This window comes from Peromyscus maniculatus, chromosome 9 (assembly GCF_049852395.1).
Source record: "Peromyscus maniculatus bairdii isolate BWxNUB_F1_BW_parent chromosome 9, HU_Pman_BW_mat_3.1, whole genome shotgun sequence".
NCBI classification, from domain to species: domain Eukaryota; kingdom Metazoa; phylum Chordata; class Mammalia; order Rodentia; family Cricetidae; genus Peromyscus; species Peromyscus maniculatus.
The window spans coordinates 23830972-23854463 of NC_134860.1; the positions used below are offsets into that span (position 1 = coordinate 23830972).

General features: G+C 44.6%; 1 protein-coding gene and 1 long non-coding RNA gene across 6 annotated transcripts in view; one reads left to right on the forward strand and one right to left on the reverse strand.

The window, feature by feature from the left end:
- LOC107401020 (uncharacterized) overlaps positions 1–21931 on the reverse strand; it is a 66231-nt gene extending 44300 nt beyond the window's left edge. The window contains exon 1 of the long non-coding RNA XR_001577694.3: positions 21466–21931. This is a non-coding gene — a long non-coding RNA (uncharacterized LOC107401020). The remainder of the gene's footprint in view (positions 1–21465) is intronic.
- Positions 20761–23492, forward strand: part of Lrrc3b (leucine rich repeat containing 3B) — an 86854-nt gene continuing 84122 nt past the window's right edge. For 2 of the 5 annotated variants that reach the window (XM_006975100.4, XM_006975099.4), the window contains exon 1: positions 20864–21208. Coding sequence is in view for 1 of the 5 variants with exons in the window: in XM_076544475.1 (XP_076400590.1) it covers positions 20794–21208 (415 nt within the window). In the remaining 4 variants the exon portion in view is untranslated. Of the gene's footprint in view, positions 21209–22177; positions 22315–23106; positions 23460–23492 lie in introns of those variants that run through there. The other 3 variants (XM_006975102.4, XM_076544475.1, XM_015994004.3) reach the window with 3 other exon arrangements.

Sequence of the window (23492 nt, forward strand, 5' to 3'; positions counted from 1 at the left end):
GGGAACAGGAGAGCACTTAGCACAGGCCCTGATACACAGCACCTACACAGATAAAGAGCCACAGAGATGAACCAGTGAGCCAAGTGTGAGGAAGAGTTTCTAAACCACAGAGAAAGGACATTCCTAGAAAAGAAGTATGGTTATAAATTGTAAAGATCAGTGTAGCAATCTTTCTCTTCTGACTTTCTTGGACCTCCAGCCCACAAATAATGACACTGAGACTTATTATTAATTATGAAAGCTTGGCTTTAGCTTAGACGTTTTCGTAACTGTCTCTTATAACTCAATTAATCTGCTTCTGTTAGTCTACATTCTGCCAAGTGGCTCAGTTACCTCTTCTTATTATGGCACATCTGGCTTGCTCTGAGTCTGCTGGTGAAATTGCACACCTAGATTCCTCCTCCCAGTTTCTCTCTCTTTCTGCCCAGAAGTCTCACCTATTCTCTTCTACCTAGCTATTGGCCATTTAGCTCTTTAGTAAGCCAATCAGAAGGCACTTTAGGCAGAGACACATCTTTACAGTGTAAACAAATATTCCACAACAGACCATATTTAATCTGCTGGTCAAAGAGAATAAGATTAAGAAATAGACATGGGAGTCTGTTATTTGATTATTGATCTTTCTGTTAAAAGTACAGCCAGATGAGAAGACCCTTTAAGGACCATAAAAAGCAGATATAGGAACCTCTCACAGTAAACTCAGAGATACAGAACTATAAAAGGATTTTATTTAAACTCCAGGAAAACTGGAACTGGAGGAAAGGTGAAGGGAGAGGACCGTGTTGGAGTGGGACTCCAGAATTGTCACTCTCAGTTCCCACATGAACAAGTCTCATGATTTTAAACATGTCTAGATACTGTTCTCTAGAAATGTATCCTTGCACTATAATTCATAAACTGTGTAATTTCTACATCTAGCCAGAGAATTTATTGCTTTGCCATTTTCACAAAGGATTACTTGGCATACCTAGCAGGATACCCACTTCTGTGTAAGCCAAGCCATTTGGATCACAGTGCCAAAATGAAACTTCACCTACTTGGCAACAATATCATCTAATTTCTGGCAAAGTACTGGGTTAAAAGCATAGGGAGCTGTTAGTAAAGTAGGTGGACACAGAAAATAAGACCCTAAATCTTATTGTTGATAAACTATTGAGCAAAAACCCAATCTTGCTCATTGTCTGGTTTTATTTATTTATGGTATTATTATTTATAAATGAAGTGTTATTGGAATGTAGCCATTTCAGTGTCTATGGTGACTCTTGAATAACATTGGGAGATTTGTGAGAGAGAGAGACCCCACTGTACACAATGCCTAATATAATTCCCATCTGTGTGGGCCTGTAGGAAAAAGGTCTTCAAATGCCTCTTCCAGAGGAAGGAGAATGCATAGGATGGCCATAAAGGTGCCCACCACAAGGCTCAAGTGAAGACAGGCTTTCCATGTCTGGTTATGAGCCCGTCATTCTAGACTCAAGGCCCAGATCACTTACTCAGAAACTTTCAGGAAGATGAGAGAATTCCGAGTAACCAATACCTGTGTATAAGAGACAGTAGAAGAGATATTTTTGAACAAATATAATATTTGCTATTTCAGGGAAATCTTCAAGCTATTTATAATGGGATAACACTGAACTTTTCCTGTGGTTTCAGAAGTTTACTCCATGTTTTTCTATGTCTTGATTTCAACTGCACATAGTATGTTTGGAAAGACAGAGGCAACTTCTTCCCCTCTGTGAGCAGGGTCTCTGAGGTCCTAGTTCAGTGTAAGTAGAATTACAAGTACAGGAGTGGATAGTAGACAGCAGCCAAGAGCTAATGACTCAGCCTGTGATGCTTCTCTGTATACCTTTCTCTTTCCGAGCTACATTTGACTACATCACAGCTCTGAGCTACAGTTTTCTACATCATGTTTAACAGAGCCATTCTCTTTCCCTATGGACCATTTTGGAGTGAATTTCAAACCCACTGCTTTGTGGTGCTTTTGGTACAGGAATTCTCAACTGTACGTTGGGAGCAATGGCATCTGTCCAGCAAGGAATTCATAGAGTGGTCTTAGAACAGTGGCACATACTTAAACATTCTGAAAGTCTTGGGTGCCTATTACATTTCCCTCATAGAAAAAGCAGGAAACTAGGAGTGCCATAATTTCCAGTTAGCGGGAAATTAGGCTTCTCTAGCTCAGTATCAGGAGCTTGAAGTTAAGGTGTACAACATGGTCTTATATCTCCAAAATAGTCCTTTCTAATCAGCAGAAACAAAGACAAGAAAGGCATTATCTAGTTAAAACATTAGTGCAGCTGTGTGCAATTGTCTTGCCATTCTACAGAAAATAGATCAAGGCTTAGAATAACCATATTTGGTCAAGATATAACTAGTGAAGGCATTTATCATCACCAGAGAGGCTGTTTTTGGTTCCTTTAGATTCTCAACCAAGGTCAATTTAACTTCCAGTAGACATTTGACAATGTAAGGGCAGAGTGGAGGGTAGGGACAGACCATTGACATCTATTGCGTAGAGGCCTGGGATTCTGTTAAATATGCTGCAGTGCAGAGCACAGCTAAAAAAAAATGGCCTCAACTGTGAATATGCTGAGATTGGAATATCCTGTGTAAGAGCATGTTTCTTCAGAGGCATAAATAAAAATAAATGAAAAATATAGAAATGCAAATAGGATTTCTAAGGGACCTGCTGAAATGGCTTCATTTAATTATTATTCAAAGTTGGTAATAAAACGAACTCCTCTCATCTCTGGATCAGATGTTTCACCATCTTGCTGGAGCCCCTCCACTGTTCCCTGAGACTTGTTAAAATGGCTCTTTGTAAAGCATTCGGAGCATTTCAAGGAGAAGGTGCTAATTGAGATTGCAAAGGCTCTACACATGCTGCCTTGCATTAGAAAAATTTCCTCAGAACAAACCCAGGACATCAGCGGTATGTGTTCAAGGCCACTGTGACTAACCCTGTGCCAAGTAGCAGCACTTTGAGAGAGTGCTTGGGGTGTTAAAAATGTCTATAACTGTGATCCATGAGTCTTTGAGATTGGTAAACATGAGGAAGCACCCCTGGTATGATCCCCAAGTCCCCCTCACAGGACAGGAGCACACCATCACACCTCTGCTTGCCAACATGGTTGCTTTAGTCTCTGGTTAGTGGAGAACAGTATATGGGGTAAGAGCTTCTCCACAGTGAGATTATGAAGTATTCACATCCTACTCTACAAAGCAGACGAAGGCCAAGGCTGCCTACTCTTCCATTAGATGAACCAATTCTGTGCCTCATATTCCAGGGTGGAATACACCCTTTAGGGTTGTATCTATACTTAGATTCCTCCCCTTTCCTGATTCTGCTTCCTACATTTCCCTTCTGAGAGCCGGTCTTAACCAACTACTCCCACTATGCCCACTGTGGACTCTGAATCTATGGAAGCTGAGTCAAAAATGCACCAAGTCCAGACACCAGCAGTGGCTCTGTGTATGCATGTGTGCCCATGCAAAGGTCTTTGTGTCTCAACTCCATCTCTATGATCAAGTGAGCAAGAGGAGGAACAGGAACAATTGGAGATCAGGGAACTGTAGAAAGAGGTGACATCATGTTCTTCTTGATGATCAAAAGGAGTGTAATGAACCCTGATCTGTACAGACTTCTCCCAGGGAGGAGAAATTTGTCTCCTTGGCCTGAAGCCAGAGCTCCAGGCAAGTACAGTGCTACCAGACGCCAAGCTTGTACCACAGTTAATGGGAAGGAATTTTCCCTATTCCACCATTCCTGTTCAGTTTACACATTTAATATAATCAGTACAAAATAGTCCGTGAAGTTTTTGTCTTATTAATTTTGTCTGATTAAAAGTTTGCCTTCTTACAGACTATTAATCATGTCTTACATGAATGAAAACAGCCTGCTTTTGTCCATGACTCATAAGCACCCGAGAAGTGTCTTGATGTATTGGTCATGCTCAGTCCACAAAGATAGATGTGAGTCCCTTTTGAGTAAAATTTTGCAGTATTTGGTGAATTTGGCATGGTTTTGGAAGACTGGGATTTTTAAGTGCATAGTCATCAAGTTAAAGAGGAATTTGGGTTTTCTCTGTGCTCTGAGCACAGGCCACACTTCCACATTGTAGACATAACGGCTTCGAAAGTGAAGACAGACCATCTCTTCTCCATGCTGGTCTTGGAACTAAACACAAAGAAACAACCAAAATCCTGTCCCCTCAACACTTCCTTTCTAATCAACATATTGTACCATGACAGCAAGTATTTACACATGAGAGGAGAAGAGACAGACACTCAGCATACTCCTCCCTCAAAGAAGAGGACGCTGTTTAGTAGAGAGCGAGCCAATGATGTTTCTTGGATGATGTGAATATCCAGGTGAGACTGAAATGAAGTGAGGGTGCAAAATCACTCAGATGTTTAGAAGAGCTTTCGAGTTGGAATCAGCTAGCTCAGAGTCCTGGAGTTTGAAACAGGTCGGTCAGTGAGTGGGACACAGAGAGCAATCGGTGCAGACACTTTCTACACCCTGACTCAGGCGTTCAGAAATAGCTAATCCTAATCGTTTTTTCCAATCTCTGAGCTGCAGAAGACTTTCCTTGATCTCCAGGTACTCAGTGCCCGCAGCATCCCCCTGCAAATCTGCTGCACACTTGTCCTTCATGCTCTGGGACATGCTGTTAGTGCCGCTGGACAACCAAGAAACGATGTGAGACAACTGTAGCTGCTGAGTAGAAAGTAGATGGAATGGACAGTGAGATGAAATAGAGAAGCTCAGAATGTAGCTCAGCTGGTGATGTGCCCTCCTGCTATGCATGAAGCCCTGAGTTTGATCCCAAGCATCATCTCAAACCAAAGATGGTAGCACAAGATACACAGTCCCAAAGCTCAGGCTCAGAAGCTGGAGGATAAGAAACCCTAGGTCATCCTTTGCTAGACAGAGCATATGGAACAAGCTTAAAATGCCGAAGATCCTGAGAGAGGGGTGCAAAATGGAGATATTAATATGACCATTCATGCTAAGAAAGGATAGCATGGTAATAACTCAGTGAGGTGGGAAACAGCTGGTGTGGGGACACAGATTAAAAGTGGAGCTGTTAACATGTGTTAACACTGGACCTGAACTGTTGAGAGTGGAAATGGGGGCTGGGGGAGTCATAGAAAACTTTCAGAGCTACTGTATTTACTACTCTTGATTTCTTTTATAAGAACATGTAGCACTAATATAGAAGCCATTTTTATCCTTTTCTTGTGTGCCAGATTGGTGAGTGTGTGGGGAAAGAGAATGTGTGTTCATGCATGTAAGCCTTCACACTTAAAAAAGTGCCAAATTTTGTACCACATCAGTCTCAGCATGAGAGATGCAGATAGGACCCACTCTTCCCACTATAACAATAAAAATGGCCTCTAGGCATTATCTGATGTTCCCTGAGGAGGTAAAATAGCCACCAGTTGAAAATCAATGTTCTGAATCAAAGTTGCTGCAGTGGCGATGTTGGTTAATTTTGTGTCAACTTGACACAAGGTAGAGTCATCTGGGAAGAGGAACCTCAACTGAGACAATGCCTTCATCAGGTTGGCCTATAGGCAAGTCTGTGGTGCATTTTCTTGATTAATGACTGATGTGGGAGGGCCCAGTCCACTGCAGACAGTGCCACCCCTAGACAGATGGTCCTGGGTGATACAGAAAGGGTAGGCAAGCCATGGAGAGCAAGCCGGGAAGCAGCATTCCTCCATGGCTTCTGCTTCAGTTCCTGCTCCCAGGTTCCTGCCTTGAGTTCCTGTCCCTACTTCACTCAGTGTTGGAGTGTTACCTCTGAGTTGTAAGATGAAATAAACTCTTTCCTCCCCAAGTTGTTTTTGGTCATGTTTTTTTTCAATCACATCAAAAGAGAGCTCTGACAAAATCAGCAGCTGTGGTGCTGCCTGTAAGTGTGTGGGCTTGGCAATCTATCAAACCCTCGGGACTCTGAGACTTTTTGAGTGCTGGTCATGAATTTAAGCTTCTTTTAGCCTAAGGTGGAAACAATAAATCAATTATCCAAGATTGTCTTCATGGATAATTCACTTCCACTGAATTTCAAATGGTAGTGCTTAAAACAAACAAAAACACCCTATAAATATTAACATAAAGTTAGTTTTTCTTCTGGGAATGAAACATGATAACCATAAAGCTGTAAGACTGATTTTGCCCAATCTTTGACAATCATTTGAGTAGATGCAACATGCCATCAGGTTCTCTGAGGCTCCAGATGAGCTTTTGAGCTTTTCTGCTGTCAAAAGACAGTTGGAGATGCACAGTTTCTGCTGTCCCATGTGGTTTCTCTGGGGGCCTTTTTTATTGGGTGATTTGGTTCCATGACAGCATGGAGTTGTTATTGTCATGGCTGGCAATGGTATTGCCATGCCACACCTCTTCCTGTTCACAACTAGAGCTGTCCACACATGCAGAATCCCATTGTCACCACAGGCAGATCTGGTAGCCAGCTTCTCTAAATGAGCTCACATAATTTCCAAGATGTCTTTGAAGCCACTTCTTCTAGATTCTTGCATGGTCTTCTTCCCCATCCCTAACGTGCGGCTGAGGCTCTTCACAGTCACGTGCTCTGAGGATGACATTATGTTCCCTCACATCTTCTGGCAGAACAGACTGGACTGAAGCCTCATGCTCTTCTCTCAAGTTGAGCTTTACCACCATAGATTCTGGACATCAGATATAGATTATATAGCCCAATACACAGTTACAAGCAAATTGTTATGCTATATTTAGAAAATCATGGAGGAATAGTAAGCCAAAAAACATTTTGGTGTACATATTATGACTAAATTCTCTATCTATCTATCTATCTATCTATCTATCTATCTATCTATCTATCTATCTATCTCTCCCTCTCCCTCTCTCTCTCTCCTCTCTTTCCTCTCTCCCTCATACTCAGTCCCTCTATCTCTCTCCCTCCCTCTTTTTCTGTATGTGTATGTGTGTGTGTGCACGTGCGTGTGTGCGTATGTTCCCTCTATTTGAATGACCTATATTAAATACAGTTTTTATTTTATTAAATCTTTTGATGCTTTTTATTAAATGAAAAAGTTAAATCAATTTTCTATATTTATCCTCATATTATGGCTTCTGTAGGCTGGGCCCTTGTCAGAGCCTTTTATGGAAGGCAGAGTCTGCTAGAATGGGCCTTCCACTTTGGGGCTTTCCTGAGTTCTATGAGACCATGGATTTCCTTCCTGGTCTTATTCAGCAAACAGTGTTTGATGCTAAATCCTGAATTGACCTGTGGCATTGATTACTTTCAATTAAGCACTTACATACACAGAGCAATCCCTAGAGGGCTGGATCTGGTACCTTTGAAAGAAGCATCCTTGAAATGACTTTCATTATTCCAGTGTCAAATAAGCAATGGACCCCCAGGAATGGAGCAGTGATATGGACCCCTATTAAAAAAGACCCAAGATTCATCATGCATATTTGGTCAGGAAGAAACCTCCCTGTAAAGGTGGTTTCACAGGAAAATAGAATACATCTGTAGCCTAAAATAGATGAGGCATAGCAGACTTTAGAATCCTTTATGCCTAGTTACTAGAAATTCTAAATTTTTCTTTGGCTAAAGTAAAGGCAAAGATTTTCATATTATTATTTTAGCTAACAGGCTTTTTAGTTTTTGTGGAGCTTAATGATAGGTAAAAAGAGAAATGTAGAAGTAGGCAGGTAATGGTGCCTACCCTTTAGACATTCATGCAGCTGCAAGAGCTAACTGCCATGGCTAGTTCCCACAGTACTATGTGTATACTGTATCATAAGTGACAACATTAATTGTCTTTTGCTTTAGAAAGGGTGGTCAGATACTGTGGAATAATGAAATAAAGTACAATTAATTCTACTTACAAACAGAGCAGTACATTGTAGTAAGAGAGCTTCTGGTGGTAAGAAACAGGACTCTCAATTCTAAGTGGCTTCTCCTTGAGCTGGAGATCTAGTTAAAATGAACACCCTATCCAGTGCTGTGGAATAATACTCAAGATTCTACAGTTTTAAGGAGTTCTGGGCATTGACACAGTTGGTCCACTGTGTCATTTGAAGTAGTAAGAACTTTAAAATATGTCTCTACTATTTTACACAGCCAAAGCCTGGCTACAGGTCATTATCACATTGCTGGAACAGCTCAAACAACACTCTGAAGGACCTTGGCTACATCTTTTTTTCCAGTCTTCTATCCTTGACCTGAGTTTTGCCTTCTGGATTTCACCTCTGCTACCCAAATGGTTGCACTGATTCCAGGCATAAGAAATAGTCATGCAAAGAACATGACCAGAAGGTGTGTTGCTCCTCTCTGGTTCCAAGGAAAAAGCTTTGTCTAGAAACATTCTTGTAAACACCTGAGTGAACATGGACTGTAAGCCTATCTGATGCTTGCTCTTCCAGTGCAAGGGCAAAGAAGAACGTAGACTTTGAGTACACAGGAGACACAGGCTATGTGGAAAGAATGTTGGGGAAGATAATGGTTATTGGGTCTGCAAACAACCATGTCTGCTACAGGGGAACTGTGAAGACTTGGGAATCTTGAAGGGTGAGGATGACCCCTTAACTTAATGCATGACAATGTGGCTAGGACTAGGCACCTTTTCTTACCCCAAAACTGTCTCCTTGCATGTGTCCACTCCTCTCCAACCCCTAGTCTACTGTTGGAACACCAACCTCTCACCTTGGATACTGTGAGAATGTGTTACTCACTTTTCTTGATGCTCAGAGAAAAATACCTGAGAAAGGGACCTTGAAGAAAGAAGGGTTTATGTTATATTGCAGTTAATGGGTGCAGTTTACCTTGGTGGGGAAGAGCATGAAGGCAGGAGCTGGAGGCAGCTCATCACATTGTGTCCACATTCAGGAGGTAGAGAGAGATGAATGCTTGTGGTCAACTCATTTCTCTTTTATTCAGTCCAGGACCCCAGTCCATAAGACGGTGTTATCCACATTGAGGTGTTTCTTTCCACCTCAGTTTTGGAAATCTAGGAGACTCTAGACCCTGTCAGATTGAGAGTCAAGATTAGCCACAATAGACTGGCTAGACTACTCTGTATAAAGCCACTTGCCACACAAGCCAGGCAGCCTGAATTTGATCCCTGGAACCCATGTGCAAACAGAAGAGAACTGACTCCACAAGGCTGTCCTCTGCTGCTGATATACACACATACCCACACATTAATAATAATAATAATTTAAAAATATTGCCCATTGCAGATGAGTTCTCAATGTTCTCATCATCTCCATCCCTACATAGGCACTTCCATCCACCCCAAATCCACAGCCAGAGATGTCTAGTCTACAAACACGAAGGAGATGCATCGTGTTCAAAATCTGTAGTAAGATTCTCCCACAACATCCCCAATGAGATCTTAGCTCTACCGTGCACTCTTACAACTCCTTACAACCACCCCCCTTTATGTGGCTCACCCACTATTACTTTCCATCTTTCCCCATTGAAAGTGACAGCCACACTCTTGAACATTTAAGAGAATGGGTATATACTTTTTCTACAACCAGTGGATATGATTTGCATATTTGAGAATTCCTCTTAGTATCTCCCCAGCTCATGATTCCAGGCCTCCCCTAACTCATATGTAACATCTAAATTTCCAGTCCAGTTCACCTGATAGATTCCTCATCAATGTCAGCTTTAGTTTCTGCACAGACCAGAGTACTTCCTGGCTTCTTGACTTTTTAACATGTGTAATTTTTGTTATTAACACAACTGCTCATTCTCTCATTACTTTTATTATTCTGCTAGGTCCATCTAGAAGACTATTCACTTTCTTGTCTTCTCAATCCTAATGTGAAAGCTTTAGTGAAAATTACAAGTGCAGAGACCAATATACTTTAGGTGTTTCATAAATGCCCTTTTCATTATCTTCTTCAGGTATTTTTGAGCACCCATTATCTGGCTTCGTTATTGGGAAATCCTACACATGGTCATAGTTTCAGGTAATTATGTTCAAGGTCACCATGAAAACTCTGTATCTTGTCTCATGATTGCTATGCTGTTAGTGTGCAGATGGAACATTGATTATACAAACAATGACATTTTTAGAGATGTGAAAACTAACTCAAGAAGAGGTCAAAAAACTAACTCAAGAGAGTGTTGGTAAGGAGAAGATGCCTGAGTGAGTGAGGAGCTCAAATCAGAAAACATTCCACGGGAAAGCACAACTATGAACATGGGCATTTGGCTGGAGCACAGGAGAAAGGAGAAGAGCAGGGGATGTAGCTAATGGGACAGGCAGGCACAGTCATAATTCAACTTGTTTAATGAAGTTAAAATTTTATCATGAACCATCGGATAATTTTGAGCAAGGCATGACACAGTTGCTTTGCAGGCTTGAAGCTGCTGTGCACAGAATGAGGGTGTGGCAGGCAAGAGAAGAGATGATGGTGGGGTAGGAAGACCTCTTAGGGAAATGAAATAATGCTCTAGTGAGCAATGATAATCTTCTCAATTAACACAGCTGTATAGGAGGAGGAGGAGAATGTGTGATGTGGTCCAAGAAGGAGGGAAACTTGGTTCTAGTTGAGGGTGTAGATGGAAGGAAGCGTGACTGTGTAGAGAGAAAGTGCCCTTGTCTTGAGAAGGTCCTTCTCTGCTGAAGTGCTTCTTTGGCTCCTAGCATGCAGAGTAAGGGCCAGACCTGCTACAGAGACAGCTTGATAGAACTCCATCTTCTTCTCTCCAAGCGAGCCAGGTGCTTCCTCCATTTAATCAGTGTGGAAACAAGGACAGTAGCTCATAGAAGCAGCATATTGGCCACATGTGACTGGTGTACATTTTCCTCTCAGAATATGACCTCAAATTTTATTGAACAACTGTCAGGAGGCCATGCCACATTGCTAGCAACACACTAAAAATAGAAGAGGCGATTACCTCAGGAAAGATTGAGGCAGAGAGTAAGACTGCACTTATGTAATACTCACCCTCCAGGTACTTGGACAGCCTTGGGGAGCCTCTCCATAGCTGTGTGGGTATCACATGGTGTGGCTACACCTTGCTGGAGAAGGTTTCTGTGTGGGAGTCTCTTGACACAGCACAACACACAGGCCCACACTGGAAGGGACGTCTGTGTTGGAGTCTTCTAACATAGCATACCACCAGGCCCACACTGGAGGCCTACCCATGTGGGTATCCTGACACAGCATACCACATGGTCCATATACTAAAGGGAGTACCTATGTAGGCATCTCCTGACACAGCACACCATCCAGGCCCACACTAAAGTGGGTGTCTGTGTGGATATCCTGACAGATTTCACCACCCAGGTCCATGCTGGGAGGGAACATCTGTGTGGGAGTATCCTGACAGAATTCACCACTCAGATAGGGCTGAAGGAGGTATTTGTGTGGGTATCCTCACAGAGCACACCACTTAGGCCCACGCTGGAGAAAATGTTTGTGTGGGAAGGCCCAGACACATCACACAGCCCAGGTCCATGCTGGAAGGGCTATCTGTGTAGATATTCTGACAAAATACACACTACCTGGCCCACACTGAAGTGAATGTCTGTGTGGGAGTAACCTGGTAGAACATACCACCTAGGCAGGGCTGGAGGAGGTTTCCAGATAGGTATCCTACAGCACAGCACTCAGGTTATGGTTTGGGGGTCCCTCACTGTAACCCACTGTTTCTATGCTTGTTAACTCTCTTGGAGGGATCTGACCTCAGAACACAGACCTGCTTCAAGTGTTAATATCCCAGTAAAAAGGTAAGCAAATGAAACTTTATCAGCCAACAAACACATCCTCACTCCACTGTGTTGGTCAGCTTCTTGTTTGCGAACCTGTGGAGACACTTGTGTTTGGAGAGCATCATCAGGCCTGTTGGGGGAATACCTACCCTAAAAGGAACTTCGGAGACATGGGCACAATTTTCTCATTTTCTGTCAGAGAAAACCAATGTCTGGGAAGTTCCATGGCTTCCCTAGGGCTTCCTGTGTCCTTTAAGTTTAGAGGAAGGACTGAAACACCAGCCTGTGAGTAGGGAGGGCTTTTCCCTCATGCCCTTGGCTTCTTACAATGAAATGTGGACGGCCAGAAAGCTTGCTTGTCAGATCCTTCAAACACCCCCGGTGGGTGGAGAAAACATTAGTACAAAAGAAGGAAACCAACCCCATAATTAAATACTGAACTGACTCCAGACCAGCTAGCAAGAATATTGTGGGGGCTTCCCTAAGCATGGCAGAGGGAGGGAGGAGAGTCCACCTCAGCCAGTCACAGCTCATAAGCAGCAGTGGTATGTCTGCAATGCCTGAGTGAAGATGCAAGCATCTTTGATGGGATGCGAAAGTAACTACAATGAGTAGCTGCTGATGAGGACCTCTTCAGCATCATTTGTTTCTTTGTTCCTTTCCTCTAAAACCTCTGACATTCAAACTGAATGGGCCACTTCTACTAAATGGTAAGAAGAAAACTCCAAAAAGACCTTACAGGTCCAAATCTCCACCTGAAGAATGTCAAGGAGACATGGTGGATAAAGGAGACCTAAGGAAGAAATGAGATGTCGGGACATTGGGGTGCTTCTAGCCTATACTCCTAAGCTGTTATCTAGTTGGAGAGAGGGAAGACAGGTAGAGAGAGAATAAGAAGATAGTGGAGTCTTTGTGTATCCTAATGTTAACTTTGCCACCACATGTATGAAACCACAGTAGCTTTGTTTAGATGGAACTCGTGCACACATTTCTATGACTTTTAGCATATGCCCAGATCAGTACAATTGCTGCACTGGGTGATCTTAAAACACGGCCATCACTTCAAAAGGAACCTCACTCCCAAGCCCAGGCCCAAGCAACCACAAATCTACTTGTGGCTTTGTAGATCCCCCTGTTATAGTCATTTTACAAGATGGAGTCATATAGTATGTTGCTGTGGGATGTTCTGTATGTTAAATGTGCTGCTCTGATTGGTTAATAAATAAAACACTGATTGGCCAGTAGCCAAGCAGGAAGTATGGGCGGGACAAGGAGAGAGGAGAATTCAGGGAAGTGGAAGGCTGAGTCAGAGACACTGCCAGCTGCCACCATGGAAAGCAAGGTGTAAGCCACAAGCCACATAGCAACTTATAGACTAATAGATATGGGTTAATTTAAGATATAAGAACTAGAAAACAAGAAGCCTGCTGTGGCCATACAGTTTGTAAGCAATATAAGTCCCTGTGTGTTTACTCAGTTGGGTCTGAGCAGCTGTGGAACTGGAGGGTGAGAGAGATTTGTTCTGACTGTGGGCCAGGCAGGAAAACTCTAGCTATAGTATGTAGTCTCTGTGAAGCTGTTTCTTTGGTATCCAGCAATGCTTTCAAGGTTCAGCCATGGACTTGATTAAAACAAATATATTTCTATTTTTAATAGACACTTGTCATTATACATATTGGGGGTACAGTGTGATAGTCCAACACATTTACACAATATGGAATGATTCAATCAGGGTAACCAGTACACCTCTCACCCTAGGCATGGGCCATTTCTTGATGTTGAAAACATGACCACTGCTCTTGGCTGCCCCCAGAGCTAAATGCTAAGATCCTGTTGCTGAAGACAGTACACACCTTAGATGTAGAATGTAAATAAGCCATGCTGGAACTGAGCTGAAAGCTTCCTCCTGTAGTTGAAGGTTTCCTGTGTCCTCCCATCTCCTGCAGCCGCTCAGACCCAAGTAAACACACAGAGACTTATAAACTGTATGGTCATGGCAGGCTTCTTGCTATCTAGTCCTTATATCTTAAATTAACCCATTTCTATTAATCTATAAGTTGCCATGTGGCTTGTGGCTTACTGGTACTTTACATCTCACTTCTCATGTCGGCAGCTGGCAGCATCTCCTGACTCAGCCTCCCATTTCGCAGAATTCTCCTCTCTCCTTGTCCCGCCTATGCTTCCTGCCTGGCTACTGGCCAATCAGTGTTTTATCTATTAACCAATCAGAGCAACACATTCTGAGCATACAGAATATCCCACAGCAGGCTCATGTCCCTGGTGCTGACTCACTCACTCACCCGCACCCACGCCACCAGGGCCAGCTCTAGTGGGCTGCCCTGGTGAGGTGTGGGGCCCATTCTCCTGAGTGTTGCGGCCAGCTAGGGGTAGAACCAATCAACTGATTTCTAATTGGATCTGAGACCTGCTCTATTGGAGGACGTTCATACCAGATATCATTGATCTGATCAAAAGCCCATGACTGAAGGGGTCAAAAGCATTAGAGGTAACCATAATATATCTGTATTGCTGAATGAATATGTTATCAAGCTGCCTTTTAACTAACTATGTTTATAACCATAATTTATTCTTATCCTCAGCCTTAGTCAAAGGAGCTCATCTTTGTAGTGAATACAGTTACTATGGAGACTTGTGGCTAGTTAAGGTGCCTAGTAAAAGTGACTATTGAATACTCAGACTTAAACAGAAGACCCATATCACCTGTTGAAAGTTCAGAGGACATCACAGCAGAGCAGATAGAAAGAAAGTAAGAGGTGGGTGATAGAGAAGAGGATGGTGAAGCATTATCTCAGGGCAGTGACATGACACTCAGAAATGCATGGCTGTGTGAACTTTCAGTCATAGATTGGAGGGCTTCGTCAGGCCTCACCTCACTCTGGAGAGCTAATAGTAGTCAGGGGTTGGGAGTGTGTAGGAAGCCATCTGCAATCACTCACTGATGAGCTACTTATACTACAGCAGGTAGACTCACAGCCAGGCCCATGCAAGCATCCCTGGTAAAATCCAGAGGGTCAAAAAGCAAAAAAATAAATAAATAAAAAAGATATGGAGTAGATAGAGACTTGTTGGGGAGGGTTGCTAGGCACGAGAGCAGGATAACAGAGAGTGTGTGTGAGGGAGTGTGAGTGTGACCAGAATGTATCATATATATGTATGAAATTGTTAAATAGTAAATTAATTAAAATAAATACAATAAACTCTAAGTGCCCCAATCATAAAAACGTCAGGTACAGGGGAGAAAGACTCAAAGGCTTAGAAGCAGGAAAAAAGGCTTTAAATCAGGAAAAAGAGGAGGTAATGATGGCAGAGGAGGCTGGAAAAACAAAAGAACCGGATCACCCGGAGACTTACAAGTCAAAATGAAAAGGCCTCTAAACGATCAGATTCTAATTAAATGCCAGGGGAATATTTTTTATAATGAATAAAATAGCACCACCTACTTCAAAAGTCCTTTCAACCAGACAATTTGAAATAGTAAATTAACTTCAGTCCTTTGTATAACAAAATAATACTCCATTGCATAGATATATTGGGTCTTTCTCATAGTTGGTCAATAGTCGGGTGGTTTATACCTTTTCACCACTATGAGTCATGTGGACCTAATTTTGATAGAGATGAAAATACCCATCCTGGTGATTTTGAGCCTTATTCACAAATATGATCCGGCTCTCCGAGGTAAGCCGGCCTGTCTATTAGGTCACTAAGACATTCCCAGGAGGGAGGTCCAGAACATGACAGAGGGCACTTTGAATCTTATGCCCTGCGTGTTAGCTATTTGCTAAAGGAAGGAATCTAATTCATTAAAAACACACAGTGATCTGCCCCTCTCCTTTGGGAATCAAGAGTAAGCAGGGCAGACTGTTACAGAAGTAGACTGTTGGGATAAGGGTGTGGATTTGAGCAGTTTAGTAAGTTTCTGAGAGGGGTAGAAAGACATGGGAAGGAGAAAAGCCAGTTAGTTTTATGGATGATGGGGCCTCACCACCCAGAACAGATTTCTGCCCTTTGGTGAGCTACATTAAGGGGATTGTGGTACAGTAGAGAAAAAACATTTTGGAGACATTTAGTTTTAAATCATGATCACAGCAAAGAGAACATGGGTGCCCTAAAGCAAACTATTTCATCTATGAGAACAAGTCCTCTTGATCCATAGCTGCCCTCGCCCACACCCCCAGGGCTGTAGGAAGCTGAGTGCAGCTTTGAGGATGCTTCAGTACAGTGGCGGGTTTATACAATGAGTTAGCAAAATGTAATTTTTCATTATTTGCAATGGGAGTAATGAGGAAGCACACACACATTAACTCACTCAATGCATTAAACGTGCAAAATTCTCTTCCAATTGTCAGTGTATAGGGCCAAACAACCAGTGCTCTGCCCTCAGGAAGGCTTCAGTTAGTCAAGTGCCTGTCCTGCTCCTGGATTTTACATTTAAGGGAGAAGCTGACTATCCAGAGGCTGAGGTTCCATTTCTACTGTTTACCGAGCTTTTGACTTGAGGAGAGGAAAGCCTCCTGTGGAAGCCTGTGTGCAGACGCTGTCTATAACCTTTAGTCAGACTTTCTCTGGTAGGCGTTTCTCAAATCCTTCTTCAGGGCTGCATTAGTGGGGATTCTTTTGGTTCTGATTGACAAATTTGAACTACTTCAAGCAGAAAGGTGGATTTATTTAAACAGGAAGATGAATAAGATGCTGAGAGAAATGCAGAAAATGGCCCCAATGCCTGCAGCCAGGGTTCAAGGTCACCTAGGGAGCCACACTATCCCAGTGTGACAGCTTAAGACTCACTCTGCGGATGGTGGACAAACATGTATATTTCATGTAGGGTTCACATATGATAGATTCAGCTGCCATGGGCTGACCTGATTCTCACAGGTAACTCTTAGAAAATTTCCAGAAAATTCAGTCAGACAAGGATCTCTATTAGACTGTGCAGGTTGGTAGCAGGATGACAGCATGTGGCCAGAACACTTCTGTTGCCTGTAAGTACCCATACTGCCTAATAAGACAGACCCCCAGAAGGTTGATGCCATGTCACCTTCCTTGTAACCAATGTGCATAAAGAGAAGCTCTCAACACTGAAAAGTGAGCAGACAACAGCGCTAGAAGGGGCCACATCTCACTCAGTCCACACAAGGTGTCCCTAAGAGAAACAAGCCAACAATGCATTACTTCTGCAAATGTGTTGAGTATATTCAAAACAAACACACTAAAAGGTCATTATTCACCATTTAGATGTCAGGGATGTAATAATAATGTTTTTATTGCACATATTAGTGTTCTTGAGTGCTTTTAAAGTACTGTGGAACTTCAAAATATTTTCCAGTTTCAGAGAATTAATTAGCTTCCCTGTGGAGTAGCTCAGAAGTGACGTTGCTGTTTTGGAGATGGGAAAGGTAAGGGGTTTCGAATTATTCATCTTTTCAATAAGTTTGTAGCAAGCATATGCTCTCTGAATGAATATAGCTTGCAAGTCATGAGGACATGAAGTGACTGATGGAAAGCTAGCTATATTTATGAGACCACAGGGAAAGAGTTAAGTTGCAGAAGTCTTTAAGACCATGGTAAGGAATTCAGTCTTTACTATAGGAAATCATTATTAAAATCAAACAATATGCAATATTGTTAATGTAATTAACTGAATAGTTCTCCAGTCCTTTATAAAATTAGCCGCGTACTTGAAAGAGTTGATTCACTTGTCAAAGTCATTCAGATGATTAGGTGGTTCTCTAGTTTATGTACTGATATTTTCAGGATTAAAATTTATGATGTTGTGTAGACTGGATAAGCATGTATCACTGCATTCATCAACCATCTGGTGATAATTATTAAGGGAAGGTCTGATTACATTTGGGCCTCCCTCTCCTTATGAACCAAGCCATCAGCAATGAGAAAAGACCTAGAGCTCCCAGAGAGATGTGTATATGGAGATCACCACCAGGTCCACAGCTCCCATGGAGCTCCAGGCTAAGCATAGCCCAGCTTTCTTTTGCTTGAGCCCAGCAGCAAGCATGCTCTTGAGGGGACTCCTTTAGGCTGCTTTGCAATAGCTTCCTCTTAACTGGAATATCTCTAGCAAAGGTTTTGTGGGAGCAATATCTTCATGCCTTGACTTTTTTCATGCCATAGACAACAGGGCTTCAGGCACCCCCAACTGTCTGAATTTGAGAGATTCAGCGCCAACCCCAAGACAGGCATTGTACTTTTGTAGAAATGTTTCAATTGGGGATGTGGTGCAGAATTGAAGGAATTTCTTCTACATGCAAAGGTTCCTAGAACGAACTGACTGAAACAATGCATTCTGTTTCTAAAGGAAGTTTAACAGAAAACATCAACAAATCCCATTTCCCGGTATATCTTTGTAACATTTCTTGTGTGTGCAGACAACTTTTACAAATGGCCCGGCTCTGAAGCAGAAGGGCCTTGAAGGTGAACGTGAAGGTCAGAGAGCCTCATGACCCTTTCATGCTAAGTTCCTTCTCTGGCTCACTAATTAACTTACAGGTAGAGCTTCCAAGAAGCGTCCTTTCTCCTGTTTCATTTTTTAATTGGATGTCAGCACAAGCAAAGGAAAGAACCAATGAGAGTCTCATATTAAATGCCAAAATTTGCTGAGCTGGACTTGATTCCTGGTTGCTACAAAACAAATCTAAGTTTATATCAGAGGTGACAAACTCCACGCCCTGTCATTTATCCTTTTTATAGCTTGGGTGACACCAACAGTCAGCAAGTCATGTTGACAACTTGGCGAGCCAACCAAACCAGGAAGCCACCATGAAGGTTTTCTGAACCACAGTCAGAATGTTCTTTCACGTTTAACTAAATGTATGCATTATGGACATTAATAAGTGATGAGTGTTCCCCCAAATACTATTTCATTTAAAACACAGCATCACGGTAACCACATGGCAGAGAAACTAAAGCTTCAGGTGTCGTTAGTCAACAATTTGGAAAGCCTGGATATAAGCCAGACCTGTAGGATCCAGATTCTGAACTCCATTGTGTTCTGTGTCATCTTGTGCCTCTGGAACCTTTCAGCTGAACTTACACCCACCATCCCTGAAAATACTCATCTATAACAATTCAACATGTAGTATTTTATCACATAGTCCTATGAAATATTTCACTGTTCATCTCTTTTTCTGCAGTCTAGCGAGCATCTCTACAGATGAGCTTTGTTGTATGTTCTCAGTTATCTCCTGAGCTGTGAGAAGTAAAAGCATTGGCATGGTATCACAAACAAATTTTATACTTTCAATAAGAATGCCAAATTTCCCTCTGAATAATTGCACCAAATTACATGCCTATTATCCATATGTATTTATTTCTAGGTTCTAAAAGTCTCAGTTTAAAACTGTAAAAAATATTAACAATAATTCAAATCCAGACTAATCACATCGCATTGTGAAATATTAGAAATACACGCCATGGAATATAGGGGGATATAGTGTGGGACTTGTTCACAGGGCATGCCTGCTCTGGGGTGACAGTGGTTTACATTTTTGCAATGTGTCTAGACACAGTGTACCTCTTCACAGTTCAGCAGGGAAACACTGCTCAGCTCCTTCTAAATGTGTCTGCAAGAAGAAAGCATCATCACAAAGGGGGGGGGGGTGTCAGCAGGCTTGCAACATGCTTGATACAGGTCACCAAATGTTAAAGATTTTTCTGGTGGGTCCCCATCTGGAATGGGTTTCCTCTGGGTGCTAGTCGCAGTGTGCCCGACTCTTGCTCTGTGTATGAGCTCAACAGCATGGCTTTCTGGTCTGTGGGGATTCAGCAGAGAAGTGAGTGGTCACTGGGAGCAGATAAGCTAGGAACAAGGAGGAAGGAAATAGCTGTGTGCAGTCAGCACAGGGGCCTGTGAAAATCACTCTGCACCCTATCCCTTCATAAACTCCTAAAGGTTCCATCACACTTTATTCCAGGGACGCTGGGATTCACTGCTCTTGAAGGAGATGATCTTTGAATACATAAGCATTCCCTGTATTCAGTGGACTTAGTAGATACCAGCCCTGTTGAATATTGCACCTGGCTGAGGTCTCACAGGTGAGTGACATGATAAAATCTATCTTTTCGGTCTTACCAGTGATGGAAGATGAAAGTCTGTGACAGCATAGAGAGGAGAAAGATTGATTTGGCCTGGGGTGGAGGTTAGGAAGAAGGAGACTTGGAAAAACAGTGGCGTTTTTTGAGGCTGGAAAAGCAGGTTGTTCAATCCTAAATTGGTTTCTGATGCTGATCTTATAAATAAAGTCATGAAATAAGAATATTACGGAAACCAGTAATTCTTTCTCTGTTTTGACTTGTCTCGCTCTGTCTCTGTCTTGCTCTCTGTCTCAGTCTCTGTCTCTCTAACACACACACACACACACACACACACACACACACACACACACACACACAAAATTTCTGTTGCACATTTAAAGCCATCCCTGGGAGGGACAGGAATTCCTGGGGAAGCAGGAGAAATTGGCTACCAAGGATTAGGGACTACGACTGATTGCCTAAATGTTGGGCACCATGAATTCAGGGTACACTCATCTGGAAATCCGACAATGGAACCATGGGTTGGGCTATGGAGTCCTGTCTCCTCTCACTCATCCTTCTTCACAACACCCTAGCACAATACTGGGCAACCAACAAGAAGTCATTGTAGAGTTAATTTTAAATATTTGCTTTTTCCCTTGTTGACGGCAATGAGCCTTGGCTAAACAATTGCTCTGTTTACTAATCAGGAAACAGGAGTAAAAAAATGGGCCCATAGCAACCTGTCCTGGAACCATGCAAGGGGATGCAAGAGCCTAGGGGGAGGCTAAGGCTCCTACCTCAGCTCTGGCTTCTTCAGCAAAGGCTGAAGCCCCTCCCCTCCTCATTCAGGACCCTCCAGCTAGAAGGCAGAAATAGTGTCAGCGAGGTGATAGCCAGCTCCGCCTGTCACGTTCACTCGTTCTAGGTCTTCTAGTCCCCAGAAGCCTCGCCCCTCCTCCATCCCCAGCCCAGGTTTGGAGGCGAGTCCCCTCTAGTGACTGAGCCGCCTGCATGTTGGCGAGTGGCTTTCTGCCTCCTTCGCATCTTTGTCTCCTCCTCCAGCTAGACTCCTGCTCCCTGCACAGGGTCTGCAGCGGCCAGCGCCGCAGCGAAAGCCAAGTCGTGCCCTACACGGCCGCCCGGGGCCGCACCCTCGCTCGGTGGCGGCGCGCAAAGACGCCAGCCGCGCCACGCACAGCCTGCGTCCTGCGCCCCGGCCACAGCGCATCCACGCCGCCGCGGCGGTCGCTCCGGAGCGGAGCCCGGCCGGCGGGCCGGGTCAGGGTGGGCAGCCCAGTTCGTAGCCTGCTGGAGGTGGCGGCCGCTGCAGCCCTGGCAGCGCGCACACCCCTAGGCATACGCACCAAACGCCTCCTCCCTGCGCCACGAGGATGGAGCAGCCATCCCAACCCAGGACTGGCGCAAGGTAAGGTGCAGCCGCCTGTTGCTTTACGCAGAGCGCGGGATCAGCTCCCAGTCAGGTTGCCTAGGCCATCTCTCTGGGAAGCAGAGAACGGTCACCGCAGTTCTGAGTCCTGTCAGTCCAAATCCCCGGGTCCCTTTGACACAGATCTTTGGAGAGACTCTGCCTGGAGAAGAGAAGTCGACCCTTTTCGGTCTTGTGCAACCAGGTGCCATGCAGCAGTCTGCAAACTTTTGTGACCCTCCCTGTGTGGTTCTCACCTGGTGCGGTGCCTGTTCATTTCTCTCGTGCGCCCTTCCCCCAGCTCCCCCTTCCTTAACGCATTTGCCCATTTCTCTCACTGTGTTCTTGCAGTTCGACTTTTCGCTCTCTGCAGCTCCGGTTCCAGAGACGAGGGCTTGCGATCTAGTAGTGCTTCTCCTGCCTGTCGCTACTGGGTAGGGGCAGAGGACCAGGGGAGGTGGGACTTAAGGGAAGGCTGCTGTTACCCGGGGTCTCCATCCAGAGCGGTGGGGGTCAGACCACTCGAGCACGCCACCCCCAACTCGATAATAAAATCCCCAGAGTGGCTTTGGGTTATGGTTTTGTGCCGTGGGAAATGCAAGTGTGGATCTGGGTGGGTGAAGTAAGTGGTTCTGGGAGGAAAAGGTCTCTCTTGAGGATGCCGGAGGCAGCCAGAGGGTGAGATCTGCCCAAGGGTGAGGGGACGGAAAGGCTCTGCTAACGTGGGCGGAGGGACAGCCCAGCGTGGTCACTGAAGAGGATTTGGAAGAGATTGAAGTCCGGTGGGGGTGGAGGGCGCCCGGCCTGGATGTGTAAATACAGGGGGAGGGGCTAGGTACCTGGGAGGTCCCGAGGTGGGAAGCAGCTCCTGGAATTCCTGCCCCGGGGTATTTAGGAAGGCTGGCTGCTTCTGCCTAGGGTAGAAAGAGCTCCCTCCCCAGGAACAAACAAACCTCTCGGCTACATTCTGAATGCGTTGGCATCTTGGGCGGTGACTGAATGTTCAGATCATGGACCGAGGACGCTGTTCCTGGCTCCAAGCGGACCACAGCCCCTGTCCTCTCCCGCACCCGCTCATCTCTACACCCCTTCATCTTCGCAACCGGGTCGGTAGATCTACGCCCACCGTCTCTGACGGCACTGGGGCGTCAAGGATGTCTCCACGTCCCGGAATGGGAAGGGGACGGGGACTCCTGGCTTGATCCCTAGGGGTATATTTATATGTGGAAAGCAAAGGGGGATCCTCAGCGCTCAGCAGATAGTCTGGGGTCCCAACCCTCCAGAGAAGAGTGCAGGGCGGAGGCTGCACCCCGAGCCACCTTCTCGGGCTGCTTCAAGGTTTGCACCTGGGCGGAGCAAAGAAGGGAGTGGGGGAGCCCTGAGCTGGGCTGGGAAAGATCTTAGCTTAGAACTGGGGTGTGTGTGGAGAGTCGCAGCGGAAGGGGGTGTGCACAGCTCCTCCCGTGAAGGGAGACCCAGCTTCGCGACCTGGTCTCGGGGATCAGAGGTGGGTCTACCCACTTTGCAACCCCCAGATAAATCGTCCTGGTTGTTTCTGATGACTTGGTGGATGCAGGAATATTCTTTTCCATCTCAGCCATCTGGCCTTCAAGACCACTTGTGGGAAGGGGCCCATTGCAAAGAAAGGGCGGGCGTCCCCTCTCTATTTATCTCCAAACTCCTCCTCTCTTCCTGAGTGGGGGACACATCACCATGTCTGGGAGAGGAGGTGCATAGCCCTCCTCGCCCTATCTCCTGTGACACTTTCGGTTGAGAGCCCTGCTTGTCTCCAGTTCCTACCTAGCCTGGTGGGGAAGCATTTGGAGGTTGTGCTGCTGTGGGGCTGTGGAAAGCTCCCAGGCTCTCCCTGCCTCAACTTCTCATGTTCTGGCTTCTAGGAGAACAACCTTCCCTGGGTTGCCCTGTGATTGCTTCTCCTATCCTGCACTAGCCAGGAGAAAGCAGGATTGGAGTCAATTTGCTTCCCTCTTTGGTCGGAGCCTTCTAGAAGAGTGGTGGACCATCAGGGCTCTAGGAGGAATTTTATGGCAGTCACTCCCATCCCCAGGCCTACCTGGAGCTGCTAGCTCCCTGCTTCGAAACAGACAGCTCTAGAGCCAGAGGAGCAAGAATGGGGATTCCCTCTACACAAGCTTCTAATGCATTTCTGGGGCACAAAGGCCACACCCTCACCAGCCAGACCTGGCTGGTGACAGCATGCAGCTTCTTCTGAATTACCTGGATACCTGAGGTAGGACTCTAGATCTCAACCGCTCTGACAGGT